At 42.3% G+C, this 21,293-nt stretch overlaps 1 protein-coding gene across 3 annotated transcripts in view; it reads left to right on the plus strand.

Annotated features, from left to right (window-relative positions):
* Positions 1 to 21,293, plus strand: part of LOC103182853 (sodium/potassium/calcium exchanger 2) — a 182,416-nt gene that overhangs the window by 131,536 nt on the left and 29,587 nt on the right. For 2 of the 3 annotated variants that reach the window (XM_007900014.2, XM_007900016.2), the window contains 3 exons: positions 505 to 555; positions 12,218 to 12,316; positions 16,108 to 16,223. In XM_007900014.2, coding sequence (XP_007898205.1) covers positions 505 to 555; positions 12,218 to 12,316; positions 16,108 to 16,223 — 266 coding nt within the window. The remainder of the gene's footprint in view (positions 1 to 504; positions 556 to 12,217; positions 12,317 to 16,107; positions 16,224 to 21,293) is intronic. The other variant, XM_007900015.2, reaches the window with a different exon arrangement.

The following is a 21,293-nucleotide window of genomic DNA, read 5'->3' on the forward strand; positions in this document are numbered from 1 at the left end:
TTGGTTCTGATGGGGCTGAATAGTTTGCCAATATTCACTTCCTGGGCTCAGGGTGAAGAAGGCCCCACTTAGGCAAAATAGGGAAGGGCGGAGGAGGGGAGCTGTGATGCTTATGTTCCTGTATATCGGTCCAAGTGCTGACTAGGAGAGAGGAAGTAGAGGGGAAATCATTTTCTTCTTACCATAGAAAACTGTGGATGATGCTGTTAGTAAAACTGCATTGTTCTTGTTGCATAAATGACTTTAAGTAATAAATGTCTTCAACAAAATTACATTCATCCAATGTATTTTCTTAATTTGAATATTGATGAAATTATGCAACAATATTCTAAATCGCACGCTTTGGCATGAGCTGGGGATCTGAAATCCTCTGATTAACTACATATTTTTTAACCACATTATTTATCTGTGCATCTTTTTTAAATTACATTTTTGCTGCTTCCTGACTTTTAATCTGCTTTTTTGCATTCTGCTCATTTGTTTTCTTTTACTGTGATGTTGTAGAACTTGGAGCATATGGAAAACTAAAATATTATGACTCAATGACTGAGGAAGGTAAGAATTTCAACATCTTTCTCTGTTGCATTTCCCCCTGTAATGTCATGAACATACATATTTTTCATTTGAATAAAAATCCATTTTGGAAGATGTATGTGCCTCATTGTTTCTTTTGACATTTATCCTTAATCGTCACAACATCTTTGTGTACTTTCTGTTTGTTTGTTTTTGTACCTTGGAGATGTTTACCTATGTAACAAAGTAGGATTTATTGTGAGATGCCGTAATGTTTAATGTAGGTCCATTTGTTTTTCATTTAAAGTGTTTTAATCCCTCCCCCCTTCCTTTGAAGTGAATTCCACTCCTTTATAAAAAGTCTCCTCTGCCTTATTAGTAGTGTGATTAGGTTATTCTATTGTTCTGTGTGGTTGTGTGTGTGTGTGTGTATAACAAAGCAGCTGATTTCACAAACTATTGTATAGGGTTTTCTTTACCAATGAAGTTTCATTTTCCCTTTCTTTATCAGAGCTGTTTCCAGGATATATCTATTGCTATTGCTGGCTTTATACAGTGGCTCTGCCGGTGATTGAACTTGTGCCAGCATGTGCCAACCTGCAATGAATAAGTAGTGGCCTGCTCTTTGGCATTCACAGTTAGATAATTGCCACTCCCATTGACTAAATAGCCAACAATTGTTGTTTTGTGCTTACATTAACTCCTATATTATAGCTTTGTGTACAAATATTTCATGTTTCTCCCATCGCCACTTCCTAAATAACAGAAGCAAAGCCGGGAATAAAAAAGGCCAGGAGCATAGTTGAGTGAGAGGGTGGGATTGCACTTGGAGGTTCACATGGAGGAAAACAAAAGGTCCAAATGGTCAGTTTCTGTGGCTGTAACATTGTATGTTTTTACAGGGTGAAAATTGGGCCGTGTGACTTGATGATTATCAATGGTAATAATTATCACTGATGAGCATCTTCAGCTTATTGAAAATTACCATCCAAACCAGTCTTTAATTATTGGCTGCTTCAGGTGTGAACATATTTACCCCACCACCAACACAACCACCACCAACATAACCACCAACATAACCACCAACATAACCACCACCAACACCACCACCAACACCACCACCACCAACACCACCACCACCAACACAACCACAATCAACATCACCAACACAACCACGCCATCACCACCAACAACACAATCACCACCAACACCACCACCAACACAACCACCACCACCACCACCAACACAACCATCACCAACACCACCACCACCAACACCATCACCACCAAGACAACCACCACCAACACCAACACCCACCAACACAACCACCACCAACACCACCACCAACACAACCACCACCACCACCACCAACACTACCAACACAACCACCACCACCAACACAACCATCACCACCAACAACACCACTACCACCAACACCAACAACACCACAACCAATACCACCACCAACACCACCAATACAACCACCATCACCACCAACACAACCACCCCCACTAACAACACTAACACCACCAAAACCACTACCACCAACACACACCAACACCATCACCACCAACACCACTAACAGCAACACAACCACCACCAACACAACCATCACCAACACCACAATCACAAACACGACTACCACCACCAACACCACCACCAACATCACTACCACCAACACCACCAACAACAACACCACTACCAACACCACCACCATCACCACCAATACAACCACCACTAGGCACCACTACCACCAACACAACCATCACCAACAACACAACCACCACTAACCCAACCATCACCAACACAACCACCACCAACACAACCATCACCAACACAACCACCACCAACACTTTGTCTCCAGGTGTTTCCTCGAGACCTCTGACCAATTCCATTGTTCCCACATGTAGAGTGTGCTGCTTGGGTGTTGTTGAACAGCACACTAGTGTAAATCACCTTTTAGCGAGAAATGCCTGAAGCCACGAGCAAAACAGTGACTCAGATAAACATTTTATACCCACAATGTAAACGGGCATCAAATGATTAATAGCGAACAGAACCACAAAAATCACACAGTGCCTTTTTCTTCAATCCTGGGTGTGGTATCTTCTCTTCCCCTGCCTCCCCCCTCCCCCCACCCCACCACACAAACACACATATATATATACGTACATACACACATACACGTATCAGGCTCACGTATATCACACGCATCTAGCATTGTCTGCCCTATTACACACATTTAACTATTCATTAATTAATGGCTCTTCTGGGCACATCAAATTTTTGCCCTACTGCAATACAATACCCTTTACTTACATAGAGTCACGTCATCAGGAGGACATCTCAAAGTGCTTTAGAAAATTATCAATTCTATGATTTACATGTTGTTCCCGGCCGTTGCTGTTGTTGTTTAGGTAGCGGTTGATCCAAAAAATAATGTGAAAGGTTCCGCCCAGGGATAAAAAACACACAGAAATCATCAGGATGTTAAAATCTAAAGGTTCGGGTGAACTGTGAGCGTAGGCCAAGTACAAGAGGGTGGGTATAGGACTTAAACATCAATTGTATGTTTTGTGTTACTGTTATTTAAATGTAAGGGATTTTTTTTGTGAACAATAGCTAAAATCTTTCTGACTAGCCTCAGACTGGATGCATCGCTAGTTTGAACGTTGTTGAGTTAACAACTGTCTTGTGAAATAAAAACCAAGGATTTTTATTTCGTTTTATCTATGTGATTAAAAAGAACTGTGGGGAAATAGGTAACAAAATTAAGAATTAATTTTTTTCTAAAATTTTGTATGATGTTAAATTTAAAACAGTGATCTTGAAGTTAAGAAAGTTCGGGTCTACGGTTTCTTCCTTCTGCAGTGTCCCATTCTTTCCCCCACAGGCGGCTCCTTTAACTGAAGAATGTTGTATGTATGATGGGCTATTAATTCTTTCTTTGCAGGTTACTATGATGCTGATTGTTTTTTAGTCCAATATCTGATGCATTCAGAAAACCGTTTACCATGCTTAAGAGCATCCAAATCAAACTATTGATAGCGCCACATTTGCCTGGAAATTTCCCTTTGCATGGAATAAAGTGGGACGCACCGTGCTCACCTAATCTTAGAATGTATTGAGCACAAGTTGGCAAGAGCCAAGACTTAGAAAGCCAAGGCTTGGGGACCCCAAAGTATGCATTGGGGTATTGCTAGAGCTTATTATTAATAACAATAAGAATAATCGTTGCACTTGAGATTGCACCGTATAATGTTGTAGAAGCAAATCACAGGATACTGTAAAGTGGATTGCCTGTATAAGATTACTGTGATTTGTGGGTGAACATGGCAGCCAGTTGCGCACAGCAATGTACCAAAAGCAGCCTTGCAGTGAGTGACCGATTTTATTTTAGGGATTTGTTGGCCAGGACACCTCCCTTCTCTTATCGAGCAGCGCCATGCAATCTTTAATGTCCACCTGAAGAGGTAGACAGGACCTCGGTTTAAAGTCTCATCAAGACGACGGCATCTCCGACAGTGCAATCCCCACCCCCCAGTACTACATTGGAGTGTCATCTTAGACTATGTAATTACTAGTCCTGACGTGGGACTCAACCCCACAACCTATTGACTCAGAGGCAAGAGTGCTACCACTGAGCCAGGCTGATACTAACTGCATATACTGACTAGCCGTTTATCTAGCTAGACCACATTGTAAGACCATCAGAAGCTGCAGCACCTGCTGGAGTGTTATGTATCTGTTCACGTGCCAGGAGTCCCTGAGCCAAACCTGTGACTGATGACATGTTAATTTCTGTCCTCATAGACCTTCCTCACTTTTGATCACCAGCACTATGCCCCAACTCCACCCTCAACCCTTTCGAATCCCAAATCTTGTAAACCTTTCCCATCGTGAGAGCAAGAGAAGCAAATCCAGACTTCTCTAAGGCTCCATTGCCATCTGGAGACCATTATATGCTAGTGGGGGGTTAATAATCCCCGTTGGATTATGTAAATTGTCATACATCCTTCTGCATATCAAGCATCTCCTTTTAGCTATTTGGGAATGCCCTGAGGCAGCAGAACAAAGAGGGCACAGGTTTGGGGCTGCAAAGAGCGTTTTCAGGGCAGACACCAGGAAACATTTCCTTATCTAGAGGGTAATCAATGACTGGAGCAGGTTACCGGCAAGGGCGGTTGAGGTCAGGATTCTCAACTCATTTAAAAAGCAGCTTGATACTGTGATGGAAGGAGGTAGGATTGATGGTCTGGAGGGATGGGATCAGATAGCTGAAGGGCCATCTTCATCTAAACTAATCCTGTGGCCCAGTATTTTGATCTTGTGAATTAAAGCATAAGCACAACTCTAATAGTGTTAAATTTGATTTATTTTGAGTTTAGTTTAAAATTCTTAGCACTTTCAATGGTTCTCGACTACGATGGCCTGAAATTTAACTTAAATCTATGACACATTTTATCCTTAAATTACATAGAATTATGGAAAATTCTTGAACTCAGTCTTAATTTAGGAGCTGATTTCTTTTTAAAAACTATGGAAAATGAACTTTCCCGCCATTATGCGTGATCTTAAAATTTAAGACAAAATGGTCCAGGTTAAACATCAGGTCTCAAGTGTTTTAGCAATTTATTTACATTTAAGAAGACGGAAGAACCAGAAACTTATAGCTTTTGCTATTGCATCCTAACAGCTTAGTTAATGTCACAAAGCTGGCTCAAATTTCAGTCTTTATGATTCCCCACCCATGTCAGTACTTAAGGAAAGCAATTAAAGATAAGGATCACAGGGTCCCAATCTTGCTAGAGTTGATGTGGTTATTTTAGCTGCAGCTCCTTATCTCAGCTCTTGAGTCAAGGTTGTTCTGGGTTATGTGCAACTTCCATTTAGGCAGATGGCAATTCACTAAATGTGCAAGAACACAGGGCTGTAGCTGGAGTGTGAGTGTGGTACAGTACGATCACAGCACATACAGGATTGTTGGAAATGTTAAACTGGGTTGCTGGGGCATAGCAGTGAAAACATTAATAATAATCCTTGTACTTGAAAAGCACCTATAATGTAGAAACATCTCAAACTGCTTCATACAGATTTGCTGTCAAGTGTAGGTTAAGAGTGCAGCCAACGTGCACACAGCAAGGTCCCATAAACAGCCATGAAGTGGATGGTAAAGGTCCCATGGCACTATTAGAAAATAGAAAGGGGGTCTACCAGCGACATGGCTAACATTATCCACTTACAAAAAAAGGTAATTCACGTCATGGCAGTCACTACAGTTACAGTAAATCTATGTAAAGCATTTTGGGACATCTTGATGCCTTGATAATATAATACAATACAAACAATAATAATTTACAGTTTTATAGCACCTTTCACGCCAGGAAGACGTCCCAGGGTGTTTAACAATATTGTCTTGATCTTATAAGGTGCGGAGAATTGCCAGTTGCTGGAACTGAACAGTTAGTAAGAACATAGGGCAGACCCTGCAGTTACTATCATCGTCCCTGTGGCAGTAAGATAAATTACCCAAGACATAATCGGCCCATCTAAAAACATAATCATTTTTTTCTGCACATTGCCAATGCAGATTGAATTGAATCAAATAGCAACCATTTTCAGCCAAACAATATTAAAACTCACAACTTATTCCTATGCATCGCTTTCTGTTTAATATTGAAATTATTTCTATTTGTCAGAGTATGCTAGAAGTTTCTTTTAAAATGAGAATCTAGTTTTCCAATAACTACTGCAGAATGATCTCTTTATTTTGTAAGAGGGTGTGGGCACTATCTCAAGGAACACATGTGTGACCCACAGACAACCTGTGAATCCTTTACACAATCGCTTCTGGTTGCCTGAAATTACTTATCCTAATACTGTGCCTAGATTTGGATTTGGACCAGTAGACTGGAACTGCCACAAGCAGGGAAGTGTACTGTTCAATTGTTCACCATGCTCTTTGCTTGAACAATGTTCAACCAGTCATTAAAATAGCTTCACTTTACAATACTTGTTCTTTTTCAGTCGACTGTGGAGGCTTTGCTTCAGAGCAGCAGCAAAGTGATGTGTTTCCGCACTGAACTCCGTACGTCCATTACCCCAGTCCTCGTCAAACACCACTGGCTCCCTATCACAGAGCGGATCGATTTCAAGATCCTCTCTAATGTATTTAAATCCCTTCATGCCCTGGCACTCCCCTATCTCTCCCTACACCACTGCCCACTGCCTCCACTCGACTGGCTCTGGCTTCCTCCTTGTCCCCGGACCCTCTGTCCCACCATCAACAGCCGTGCTTTCAACCGTTACACCCTGAAGCTGTGGAACTCTCTTCCTCAATCCTTTAGCCTTGCCCCCTTTGTCCCTATTTTAGGTCGCATCTGAAGACCTTCCTCTACCCCTCCCCCTGGCTCGGCATCAGGCTCCGCCACTGTTAAGCGCTCCAAGATGCCGTCTGGCAAGAAGGGCACTATATAAATGCAAGTTGTTGTTTTCGCTGGGGAAACACTCACCAGAATGACTTCCTTTAAGATGTGGCTTTGCCCCATGCTTGCTGATTCAATTTTTCCTTTAAAAAGAGTTTGTCCCCTTTAATCGAACCCTAAATTATTAAATGGAAGAATATCCTACAGGTCTGCATATCCTGCAGTGCTGTGTATCATACAATGCTGTACATAATAATAATAATGTTTGCATTGTCTTATCACGTGATTGAGATAACGCAAAGCGCTTCATAGAATATACTGTAAAGTGAATTGACTGGGTATGTTTGTGGGCGAAACGCAGCAGCCAGTTGCGCTGTACAGCATATTCAAAGTGCTGGGTTTCCTGCGTCTTGTAAACCTAAGATTGAAAACTACACACAGTGGAACATTCCCTCCTCCTGACCTTGTGCAAAGGATGAGGTCCAAAGTTACTTGTGTCAGCCATTGAGCCAGCTGGTGTCACTTTTGTAGCTGCCATTACAAAGCCCAGCATTTCAGATCCACTTCACAGAGTGGAGGCTTAATGCGTCTTTAAGGAGCAGCAAATCTGAACAGTGTGATCATCATGATAGCAAATGTTAAACTTTCTTCTGATTTAATCAGATTTGCATAATACAGTTCACACAGTGAAGCAAACATAGTGATATACTTCTGAGAAAAGTGCAACTGATCAAATTACTTATCCACATGGGCTTCGCCCTCTCAATCTGAAGTATAACAGCCATCAAAGGGCTTTTTACATCCGAACTTCACTTGTGACCTTGTCATCTTCAGAGCATGACTGTGTTTTCATTTCAGTTCAGTTGTATATTTCTCCTCTTGTTTTATTTGTATTTGCAGCTTTTAAAATAAAGAGGAAGAAATCTTTTTAAAACACATCCAGGTCTCGCAAAGAAGAAACAAAACAATTTCTGATTGATTGAGTTTAATGATCGGAGAGCAGACAGGAAGTATCACTGTATGTCACTTCCTATCTGCTGCTCTACTGTGTGAAATGTCAAACCAAATGAAGGGGAAAAAATAAATTTCGATGGGCTGATAGATTGCATTTTTCTAATCTTTTATGTAGTTTATGTAGTTTATCTTTTTCTCCGTCAATAGTAATGACATTCAGTTAATAAATCAACCTACTGTTGGTGCAGCCGCTATAGCTGTTTGTACCAGTAGCAACATGCTAGGAAAATTATTGAGTTTGAAAGACATAAAAGTCAAGGATAGCACAGGCACAAGTGATTTATGGTCTTCTGCTTGAGTGACAGAACCTTGGTATGCTAATGCTAATTGTTTCATTATCTAATACAAAACCATTACTTGTTTTTTTCTCTCTAGGTTCTGTTGCTATAATCTCATTTGCTGCCTATAATTTTATCACTTTTTATTGAGAACAAGTTACTCTCTTCTGGATAGTAAATGTTCAGATTTTAGTGGTGTGATATTCGGATGGAATTATAGACCAACATTAATGAGGTCCTTAAATTGCCTGACCTTGGAAGAATTACCCTTGTTAAGGACATACAGTGTTGAAGCAGTTCATCCCTGATTATTGAAAGGCCTGCACAATATAATATGTTTATACAGCACCTTTCAGTTCAGGAGGACTTCCCAAAGTGCTTAACAACACTGGCTTGGTATTTAAGCTGGGGTGGGAGGGGAAGAATGACGAAAAGCATGGTTAAAGAGATAGGTCTTGAGCCAGACCTTGAAAAGGTGAGGGAGAGAGCAAATCGGAGGAGACTCCAGGTGAAGCAGGCAGATGCCCGTTGAGCAAAGAGAGCACCTCTGAAATGGGAAAGGCATGATATATGAAGAAGTGAAATACGTTTCTGAAGCTCTCTGTCACTGGTGAGGTATTCTGTTCATTCTGGGGGAGTGTAGCAATGATAAATTGATTCTGGAAGATCACTCCTGCCACTGACTCACTTCTCTGTTTTCTTTTTTATCATTTGTGTTGCTCACATATTTGAAATAGCAATCCTCTGGGCAATGCATGTTGGCTATTGAATATAAATCAGAAGATATATAAGGTGCTCCAAAAAGCATGGAAAAATAGTTAGATCCTTCTCAGTTGTGCTAGAGATATTAATTTAATTTAATAATCTCTGCAGGCTATGCGTTATTACAGTTTTTGGGGCTAGAATCCTAAGTGACTAACTCAGACGCAATTATGTAATGTGAAATTGTTTTCACCATAGCCTTTAACTGTAATTTTGAGTGTTACATTTCAAAGTGATTGATGCCAGAAACTCATGGTATTTTTGTCCAATATCCTTGAGATGTCATCTGCTGCCCTTGAAGCTAGTAGCATTTGTCCCTTCTCTCTGTGCAAGGGAGCGAACAGCAGGAGCCAAGACAGTTGGTATGGAATCAGAGAAGCAGAATAATAAATCCATGAAAAATAAATAAAGCCAGAAATAAGCTCCCTGCTGTCTGTAGTCTGCCTTGTCCAATACCGAATGCCCTTCAGATGTTTACAAGTAAACATTTAACAGTGCTTAAAATGGATTTGACTACTGCCTAATACAAATAATGCAGCTTGTAGCAAAGTAATTAATGTTCCACAGTAGCTTGTTCACATTGCCTCCCTCCAATGGAGCAGGCTTGATTTCAGTCTTCAGAAAATGAGTGAGGCACATTCTAGAATGATTGTAAGATTGTGAAAACACTCGAAACAAGGAAAGGCCATTCAGCCTTTCGAGTCGCTCCCTCCACAGCCATGCAAAACTTCACTCTACCCACTCTCCTGCTTTATCTGCAGAGGTATGAGGGGGTGGGGAGGGGAACTCTTCAAAGGCACAGAGTCCCAGTGTCAGTCGAGCAACAACTTCAGAATATTTTTCCATTCCTACATCTCCATTATTCAACTCTATCCTCCTTCCCTCCCCCAAACATTTCTCTCTCCTTCTTCCTCCAATCTCAGCAACCCAGAAACACCTTGTGTTCTGTTCATCTCAGTTTGCACCTTAACCTTACATCCTGCAACACTGACCTCAAGCAGCTTATCCAGTTCTGATTTGGAAAGATTTACTTCAACAGCTTTGTTGCCTATCACTAACACGTGCCACTCATTTATCAAACAAAAATATAACACAATATATGAAGGTACACAAGAATGCAGAATTAGGTGGGGAACAGCTCAATGGTGTAGTGGATAGAGAGGCAGCTTATGAAACTGGAACTTGTTGGTTCAAATCCCGGACTGTGCTGAGATTACTAGTCTCAGGAGTTGCAGAAGAAGGACAAATTGTTCCTGGCTTTCTCAGAGTTAGGGATGGAAATGTTAGCTATGGTTCCTGCTCATGGTCTCTCTGCAGGAGTCTCTGCTGGTTGTGTGCATCTGTGGCAGATGATTGCAGAAAGGTCAGGCTCGGGCACACTACATTTATTTGAAACAAAATACAGAATTGCAGATGTCATCTCCTGCAGTCTTCAAGTAGACAACCATATCACAAGACTTTCCCAGCACATGAGTACTAAATAGATCCTCAACTTACAATGACAACTGCTTGAAATTGAAGAACAATGATCAAAAATGACAGATAAATTGAATTTGTAAATTATAGAGTAACAGCAAGCAGTGAGATACATGCAAAATTCTGAATAATCAATAAATAAACCTTGCATTTGACCCAATACTTCGCCATGTCTTCGAAATGTCTCAGAGCATTTTCTTGTAATATAGGTGAAACTCTACAAATTCAACTGATTCACTGAATAGATATATGTTAGTTTGTTAATGTGGAGGGAAAAAAGAATGAGGAAGATTAAGCAAAATAGTGATGCAAAGATGTAAAGATCATGTTTAAAGTTTTCAGTGACTTAAGACACGCAAATACATATCAGAAAGGACAGCTCTGCAAAAAATCTACAGAAATCAAGAAGGTGCAATTGAGGAGGAATTTGAGCTGGAAACAGTTCCTAGAACTATCGTCAGCACATCGATTTAATTTGCTGCAATTTAAATGCAGATGGTGTGAATTGATCGATTCGGCTTACATTCAAAAACCGTCTCTTAAAATATTTTGGCCTGTCCAATAACGGGGAGGGGAAGGACAGATAAGAAGGAAGGTCAGATTTCAATTCAAGCAGTGACATGCAAACTACTGCTAGGTTGATGGAAAATTAAAGTGATTGAGGTTGAGATTGAGACCATCAAGAATGTCAAGGGCAGCGTGTTTCCATATTGATGTTTTAAATAGGAACTTACAACTCGTGCCACACCTTGCCCGCCCCACCATTGGTGGGTGGGTGTGCCTTTTGTCTCTCTGACCCCACCCTCTGGCACTCCACCCCGCAGTCCCTCCGCCTCGGCCCCTCCCATGTCTCCTTCAAGACCCGTCTCAAGTCGTTCCTCTTCGTCTGTGCCTTTGGTCCCATAGGAATTAGGAGCAGGAGTAGGCCATTCGGACCCTTGAGCCTGCCCCACCATTCAATAAGATCATGAATCCCCTACCCTCCCTACCCTCCACCCCTCAACCACCAGTTTGGGTGCAGATCACTGACTAACCAGCGCCTTGGGACGTCCTCCTGACGTAAAAGGTGCTATACAAATTTGTTGTGTTGTTTGCTGACTTCTGCACAAAAGAATTCTCTTTTCACTACTATTGACTCAGGAACCAATTGTGTAGGCAGCTCCTGTTAAGATGCTTTAATCTTAAGAGGACATAAATATATATATGAAACGAAATAGCCTGTGACTGCACAGGTCTATTGCAGAATGTTATAATCCAGTAAATGGTAAGAGCATGTTTGTTGTGTAGAGAAGACTTGCCATGCGTCAGCTTGGTTCAATGATAGCAATCTCGAGTCAAAAGGTTGTGGGTTCAAATCCCATGTTGGGACTTGGAATCACATAGTCTAAGCTGACTCTACAATGCAGTCTGGGGGGTTTCATTGTCGGAGGTGCCGTCCTTCGCATGAGATGTTAAACTGAGGTCTCGTCTGCCTGTTCAGGTGGAAGTTAAAGACCTTGTGGCACTACTCAAAAAGAAAGGAAATTTCTCCTGGTGTCCTGGACAATAATTCCCCAAATAAAATCGGTCACTCATTTCATGGCTGTTTCTAGGACATGACTGTGTGCAATTGTGCTGCCGAATTACTATTATTATTTAAATACAAACAAATTTCAGGTGCTGATTATAATCAATTAAGATGCATTTCAGGGTTTGCGTGGTGGCGGGTTAAGTTGACATCATCTTTAATTGTTTATCTTTCCTCTCCAGGAAAATTCCGCGAGAGAGCATCGATCCTTCACAAAATGGCCAAAAAGAAATGTCAGTTAGTGGACTGTGAAAAACCCAATGGAACTGCAAATCACACAGGTATTTGGGTTTGTTTTAACATCGCTGATCAGTAGCGCACATACTCACATCTCTGTCTTGTACCTTATAGCACGCAGACACACTCACAAGTAAATGATTTTTTCTGACCAGTTTTGGTTTCCAGCATTTCTGGAATTCCAAGCATATTTAAGAACTCTCCCAAATGCCTCATTTAGTTCAATAAAAAGCCTCTTGCCCAGAGAAAAACTGAGCCATACAGACCAGGAAGGTCCTAACGTTGGATCCCTCTGTCCTGAGTTAGCTCATCTCAATAGGGTGACATTCGGGAAGCAAGCAATCCAGCAGATCTGCCCTTGTAAAAGAACAGAGCTTCATTTTAGCTATGATCAGGGATACTAGCACCAGCACAAGTACAATGTTCCAAATGGCCTCTTCCTCTGCTGCAAACATTCTGCAATTCTAAACTACGCAGAAAGAAAAGAAGAAATTCATTAAACATACTTTTTTGTTGAAGCACATGGGTGTGTAGGGGTGGGGGTGTGATATTCTTTGATAAGTTACCCAAACGTTTTTCTCTTTTACCATTGTCAAGATGTATTATGTTTATCAGCTCGCAAAGCACCATCCGCATGTTTTCATCCAAACGTATTTTTTTTAAAATTACTTTATTTACTGTTCCTGCAGTTAATTTGGGAAATTTAACTTAAATCTTTCAAAGAATTGAAACAAATGATTATTTTCAGACACTGCACACAAACTGCAAATGGCACAGACATTCTTCGAGTTTTAAACCAAACTGCTTCAGTCTAGTTTGTGTGCAGCACCTGGTTTGTTTATCGGTGGTTACTTAATCTGGCAAATCATAGGCACATTATTTAATGTATTACTATCTCATTTAATAACATTTTATTATAGTCATCACTTCCAATCTTAATTGATTAGCAGTGAAACATTTGGATGGAAGTAAATTTCTCCAATTTTAGAAATAACTGCAGTACAGGAAATATATTCAGTATTATTGATGGGAGGTCCAGCTGGCTGGTTTAATGAATGGCACATGTAAGATGTAGTTCTGCCAAATCCACCAATATAATCAGATGTAGTTCCAAACACGTCAGGAAGTTAGCCATGGGACAAAGGCAGATTGGTTCCCATCTCATTTGTGTTGTATCAAGACTGGGCAATCTTCTTCTATAATCTTCATTTGAACAACTTCTTTCTGCACTTGTCAGAACTTCCAAACCTTTTCAGTGTCACTTAGACACGCTGGAAACTTTTGAAGTTTAGTGCATCACAATTGTTTAGATTTCTGGACAGCTCCATACATACTATACATGTCCTTCGGATGAGACATTAAACCCAGACCCTGTCTGCCTGTTCAGGAGGACATTAAAATCCCATGGCACTATTTGAAAGAGAGAGGAGTTTCTCCTGGCCAACAATCTCCCAAATAAAATTGGTCATTCATTCATGGCTATTTGTGAGACATTGCTTTATGCAAATTGGCTGCTACACTCATCCACAAAAACAACAGCAACAAAATTACATGTGTAAAGCACCTTTCAGGTCGGGAGGACATCCCAAGGCACTGGACAGTCAGTGTTTCGGACCCGAGCTGGGGATCAGAATTGAGGAGGGTGGAAGGCAGGGAGATCAAAAGCACGGTCGAAAAGGAGGGTCTTGAGATGTGTCTTGAAGGAGGCAAGTGGGGGCGAGGTGAAGGGATGTGGGATGGAGTTCCAGAGAGTGGGTGCAGAGTGGCCGAAGGCCCGCCTGCCAATGGTGGGGCGGGTGAGGCAGAGGATGTGAAGCAGGCCGGAGCCCGCTGAGTGGAGGGAGCAGGCAAGATGATAGGAGGTCGCAGAGATAGGGGGGAGCAAGACCATTGAGGGCTTTGAAGGTAACGACCGGGATCTTGGACTGTATCCTCTGTGTGATGGGAAACCAGTGGAGTCGGGCAAGGATGGGGGTTATAGAGTCATGGAGCCTGGTGTGGGAGAGGACACTGGCTTCTGGATGATCTGAAGCCTATGGAGGGAGGAGTTGGGGAGGCCAACATGCAAGGAGTTTGCATAGTCAAGCCTCAATGAAATGAATGCGTGTATGAGGGTTTCGGCGGCTGCAGGATGTGGGGTAGAAAGGATAGTTGAGGGTCAAACAAGACGCCAAGGTTCCAGACTGGCTCAGTGAGGTTGAGTGTGAAACCATGGATGGTGATGGTGTCAGTGCCTGAGGTGTGGAGGCGCTGACAGAAGCCAATCAGGAGAGCCTCGGTCTTGTTGACATTCAACTGAAGGAAGTTAGCTCTCATCCAGGACTTGATGTCTGACAGATATTCTGTCAGGATAGCAGTGATCCTGGAGTCAAGGGTGGAGGCAGACAGATAGAGTTGGGTGTCATCTGCAGACATGTGGAAGTTGACCCCATGTCTGCGGATGATGTCACCGTGAGGGACCATATAGATATTGAAGAGGAGGGGACCAAAGACAGACCCCTGAGGAACGCCTCACGAGATGGTGCAGGGGTTTAGAGGAGAAACCATTTGTGAAGATGAGGTGAGGCGGTGTGAGAGGTACGATCTGAACCAGTCCAGGACAGAGCCGTGAAGGTTGAGCTGAGAGGAGAGGCCGTGTCAAAGGCAGCAGAGAGGTCAAGGAGGACGAGGAGACAGAGGGAGCCCTGGTCGCAGATGGACAGAATGTCATTTGTCACTTTGACCACAATCTTTACTGCAGTTAGAGTACTATATACTCTGTGTGGCGCTTTGAGATGTGCTCCTGATGTGAACGGCACTGTACTAAATGTAATTATTATTATTATTATTATGTAATGTAAAGGTTAGAGTGCGTGCCTGTACCATAAAAGCACTGTTAACTGTTTGTTGCAGTCTTGTGGCACCAGTTGAGTGTCTGACACACGCAGAAACCTGTCACCATGTTTAAGAGTAACCAAAGCAGATTGAGAGTTCCTCATGTGTATGTCACTTATACATGGAAATTTCTCAGCGTAGGCAACATACAACATACTCGACACGCCTCTGTTTACCTAGCAGTAAGTAGGAACCCGGTTGTTAATCAATTGGCAGATCGCTTTTCTGGGGGTAATGATTCATTCAAAAATAAATAAATTAATAATAAATTGGTCATTTCAATCCATGACTGTTTGTGGGACACTGCTGTGCGCAATTGGCTGCCACGTTTCACCCACAAAATACAGTATATGCTGTGAAGTGCTTTGAGACATCTTGAAGACGTGATAAGGCGCTATATCAAATGCAAAGATTATTATTATATTTTTACATGTGGAACTGTTAATCTGGTTTGGATACTCTTAAACATGATGATGGGAATCCTCTTGTTCAAATCCCTCCATGGCCTCACCTTATCCTACATTGGCATCCACCAGCAACCCTACCAACCCAGCCGTCAACTGCATTCAGCAAACACTGTCTTGCTTCATATCCCCTGCTGGTCTACCTCACCGTTGACGGGCGAGCTTTCAGATATTCTGACCCCATTTTCTGGAACCCCATACTGCATCTCTCTGCCTCACCCCCTTCCCTCCCCTCTTTTTAAAGCGTGCCTTAAGATTTGCCTCTTTGACAATGCTTGGGGTCATCTCCGCCCCACCACCCCACACACATTCCTCAGCTCCCCCCTGCACTGGAAATGAATCCTGTCGGAGCACAGTATACTCAGCGCAGTTGTTCCAGTTCCAGTTAGCTGTGTGAAGTGTTTTGAGACGTCCTTCTAATGTGAAAGGCATTGCATAAAAGTAAATTGTTATTTGTTGTTGTACCTGAAACATGTTCCTCACTTTATCCACTGCAGACAAAGTGGACGTGCCCAATACAGCCAATGTAGAAGTTGAAGTGACACCTCCAAAGGATCCTCCTGCAATACAGAATGGAGGCATGGGACATGGAGAAGAAGCTGCAGTGGGACAGGTAAGTGATGGTTGTTGAACCCTCGGGTGGGGAGATATGGACAAATCCACCAAGTACAGACTTAACAATTCAACTCTGGGTAACACTGAAATATAATCTGCAGTAGTCACAAAAGCATTTATGATTAGGGATTGTTGGGTGTGACCTGGCTTGGCTGACCCACTGGAAGATACTTCAGACTCCCATGAAGTTGACATCTGAGCAAAGTTCCCGAGGGTTGACTGGGAACCATTCCAGAATTCACTGGAATTCACAAATCATTTTGCAAATCAGAGACCATTAGCTCAGGTTCCCATTTCCATTCTTTTACAAGCTGCAAATGTGCAGCATATTATGAGTTAAATGTAAGTAATTCAGTGAGAATATTAGCAATGTAAAAATATTTTCAGCTGAAAGCAATTCTCACATCAGCCACACTGAGAGAAGCTGCATGGCCAGAAGTGGCCAACAAATGCTCAATATGTAATTTTGACCATACATTTTCTCATTTGTCAAAGTATAATTCCTCTTTGGGTGATTTCGAATGAGCAGTGTTATACAATTGAAGTAAATAACCAAGCGATCAAATGGGAAATCATTCTTTCCTAATGAACAGAGTCAAACTCCAATGATCTGAACGAGCCATCTGGCTGAGAACTAGCAAAGTGCAGCCAACTGGGAAAAGCAACTGTGAGAGCAATGGGACTCAGCTTGGCCAGAGGAGGGCTCCAAAATATCCAGAGCATGTGCTGAAATGTGCCATACAGCTAGTGCTGGCTGGTGAAATGGTTGAGTAGTGTCAGTCTGTTACGTGAGCTGCCAAAGAATAGTCTTAAGATGTCGAATTCAAGATCCTCATCCTCACCTACAAGGCCATTCACAGCCTTGCTCCCTCCTACCTCTCTGACCTACTATCCCCCTACCTACCTGCCCGTACCCTCCGTTCCTCTGGCTCCGGTCTGCTCCACATCCCCCGCCCCAACCGCCCTACCATTGGTAGCCGGGCTTTCAGCCCCTAGGCTCTGGAACTCTATCCCCCAGTGCCTTCGCCTTGCTTCCTACCTTCCTCCTTCAAGGCCGGTCTCAAGACCTTTCTCTTTGACCGTGCCTTCAGCTCCCCTCTCGACTCTCTACCCCCTCCTCGCTCCCTCCCTTCCCTCACCCTGACCATTTCCCCCCTGCTCGGGTCCTGACCCAACTGTACAGCGCCTTGGGACATCCTCCCGACGTGAAAGGCGCTCTATAAATGGAATCTTGTTGTTGTTGTTGTCACTCTAATGCTACGTTGTAGGAATGCTGCATTTCACGTGGTGTCACATTGTAAAAGATAATGTCCTATGGATGAGAAGCTAAACCGAGGTCCATTGCCTATTCAGATGGATTTTAAAGATCCCATGGCACTGGTGAAAAAGAGAAGGGAGTTGCTCCTGGTATTCTGACTGAAAATCCTCCAGATAAATTGCACATCTACCACCTGGATGATTGTGGGAAATTGGTGAAGAATGAGATACTTTTCTATATTGACACCCAGTATGGGTATCAAGTACTCTCAGTCAGGCCAGTTATACAGTGAGGCTCTACACCTAATAGTGTGCCTTAACTTCAAAATGAGAGGAATATCCCCTAGAGTGCCATTTCTGATACCAGGCTCCCATTTTGATATCAGGTTCCTATTTCTGCCTCAGTCTAATTGCAAACAGTGCCTTTTATCAGACCTCCCTGTTGGGTTCAAAGGTGGGGCCATAAGTGGAACTAACCACCCTGTTCAGAATTGGACAAAAAATGAGAATAGAAAAGACTGTTTCGCCAAACATAAAATCGTGAACCCGAGAACAGAGAAACTGAAGTCATTTGTATTCTATGCTCAACAACTCAATTAATTACTGAGGCAAAAAGACATATATTCTTTCATTGATTCAATAAACAGGGTTACAATAGACAATATTATGCTCGCTTAGAGTAGATGACACTGGTGACAATTTCAAAGTTCATAGCATAGACAGCTGATAAAATTCTCTTGTTTCATTTTGGGGACTCTGATAATAGCAAGCGTTGAATCTTTTGTAATTGTATTTTTGTATCGTCGATGTCTGTTTTTTTCTTTTCCTGCTATTTCTTGAATCTTGGACACTTTAGTGGCTTGCATCTCGGAACCAAGGGTGGGAGTTCTGCTTTCCTGGAGGAGCCATTGATGTATTTGCTGTCGTGCCAACTCAAACTGCCAAAGTTTGGCTCGGCTATGTGTCTTTATATCATGGTTCTTTACTTTAGGCTGATCTATGCATCTCAGCATGTTCTCACCCACCAGGTGATTGTTTGATCACATTGCGCTTGGATCCTTTGCCTGAGTCTGATTAAGACAATACAGCACTGCACAACAGCAATTAACACAATAGCTACAACTGGAATAACAAATTCACTTCTTCCTTCTTAGCCAATAAAACTCTTCATAATACAATGCCCAGCATACAGTATGGACATCTTCTTTTAACATTTTATCCAGAGTTATATCAACTACCCATAACACCTGTCATGTTTAGGTAGCGGTTCTGCAGTTCAATAATGAAAATTATATTTCTGCAAGTCATCTCAAAACCGTCATCTGAGGAGTCGTAGCTGAGTGGAAGCCATTTCAGTCTTGGCTGTGAGAATTTTAGATTATGTTGGCTTTGTTGATGCTCAGTAGGGTACCAGGCATCTGTCCAACTGTGACAGCTTCTGAATCTAACTAAACATATTTCTCTATTGAATGACAGCAGGAGAGCATATTCCTCAGATATGTTTGTTTTTATTTGCTGTACTCATCCTTCAAATGGTTGATTACTTGCCTCCCTGTCGGAAGGTCCCAGGTTTATGTCCCATAATTGCCTGTTGCTCAAATTGACTATCCTCACCTCAGTGAGTTGAGTTGCCTCTCGGGCTAGTAATTAGGTGGTGAGCTACATGGAAACAAAATGTAATGTCTTGGAAGGAAAGGTGGAGAGAGAGAAAGAAGCTGCTGTCGGAGAAGAAAGATTGGACACATAAATTATACAGTAGAACCCTATTATAACACTTTTCATTAAAATGATATGTTTAAAGTATGAATGAGGTGTGAACCCTGACATTTTCTTAGCACAATTGTACCAAGTCTGAGGTAAGAGAGGAGTGCAAAAGAGCAGGGCTGGCACTGAGTGAGACAGGAGAGCTGGCACAGTGGGGAAGGGATGAGAGAAGGGTTTGTCCTGTAGAAATCCTGGGGAGAAGATTTTAGTTAGCTCTGTACATAATATTTTGCAAGGTGACCTGATATCCCCACTGTTTTCATTGTCTACATTGTGATCTGTTCCAATTATTAGGGCTCTCTACTATAGAGTGAAATTGACACTGGATGATTTCTGAACAGCTTTACCGGCTGAGTCTTTAACAAAAGTAATTTAGCAGCAACAGGTTCATTTGTAATATCATTTTACATTATCGTGAAGCAGTTGCTTAGGGTACAAAAGCAAGTTAATTTAGCATCAGCTTCTGTGCCCAAACTATTTGATTGCTTTGCAAATGCAGACCTGTAGATGAGTAAAGATGAAACTTACCCTAATGGCCAGTTCATTTGACCTTTTGTGCAACAGTCTGACAGTTGGTAGCACTCTCGCTCAGAAAGTTGTGGGTTCAAGCCCCACGTCGGGGATCACATAGTTTAAGCTGCCACTACAATGCAGCCCTGGGGGTGGGTTACATTGTCAGAGGTATTGTCTTTCAGATGAGACATTAAACCGAGTCCCATTTGCCCGTTCAAGTGGACTTTAAAGATCCCATGGCATTGTTTGAAAAGAAAAGGGGGTTTCTCCCAGGGGTCCTGGCCAACAATCCCCAAACTAAAAATTGGTCACTCACTCCATCGCTGTTTGTGGGACATTACTGGGCACAAATTGGCTGACATGTTTCACTCACAAAATACACAGTCAGTCCACTTTGCAATATATCCTGTGAAGTGCTTTGAGATTTCTCGACGATCTAATAAGGCGCTATATCAAAGGCTAGGATTATTATAACTGCAGCAATATTGTTTTTTTGTGTTGACTGAGGAAATGTTACTGGAATATGTATGGCTGATGGTGGCAGTGGGGGGGTCAAAATAGCAGTGGTTCCCAATGAGATTCACTCCAAGTTGCTAAGTGGGAATCCTGCCGATAACCAGCAGTAAGTCATAGGAGCCCTGTTGGCAGGCACCAGCAATAAATTGTGGGGTTCCTGTCAGCTGGACGTGGTAGTTGTGGTAATGGTGGTGGAGGGTTTCAAACCTCTAAATAAAGGCAGATTTGAACCACATTTTCCACCCTTGTGAATGTTATGACCCATCACACTTTGCTGCCCCATTAAAATAAATTCGATCGCGAGGCACCAATGCTTCCAATATATGGTCCATTGTGACTTCTTAACATTCCAACTGAAACCACTCATATCGGAAAACCCACTGTGGAAATTAGACTCTTGCTGTCACTCTGATCTTCCCTTTCTCACACGTGCAGCTGGCAGACAGTCCTGTGTAATGCTTATCGGATGTATTTCTTTTTACAACGCAAAGTCTCATCACTGCGAGAGATCAAACCATTTATACCCAGATGCGGTTGGGCGGCTCCTTTATCTGTTTCGGAGTTGTTTGTCCTTTCAGCATGCAGCGTGCGTGAAGGGTACCTAACACTCCAGGGGCTCCATTCCCATCTACATTCAACTGTTTTAAATCAGCATCTCCCATTGAAATGGAATGAGGTAGATCAAGGTAGACCAGCTATCTAGTAAGCATTAATTAGAACTCAGCATCAGAGACATTCAAGCGTTTTACAGAACCTGTGCTTTCCTGCTCATTGCATATAGACCACCAAATAGTGGGAAGGAGATAGATGAGCAAATCTACAAGCAGATTTCAGAAAGATGCAAAACCAATAGAATAGTGATAATGGGGGATTTCAATTATCCTCACATAGACTGGCAAAATAACAGTGTAAAGGGCAAGGGGAGGATTCCTGAAATGTGTGCACCTTTCTGGATCAGTATGTTTCCAGTCCAACAAGGAAGGAAGCAGTGCTGGATCTAGTTCTAGGGAATGAAGTG

Source organism: Callorhinchus milii, unplaced genomic scaffold (genome assembly GCF_018977255.1).
Source record: "Callorhinchus milii isolate IMCB2004 unplaced genomic scaffold, IMCB_Cmil_1.0 Scaffold32, whole genome shotgun sequence".
NCBI lineage: Eukaryota > Metazoa > Chordata > Chondrichthyes > Chimaeriformes > Callorhinchidae > Callorhinchus > Callorhinchus milii.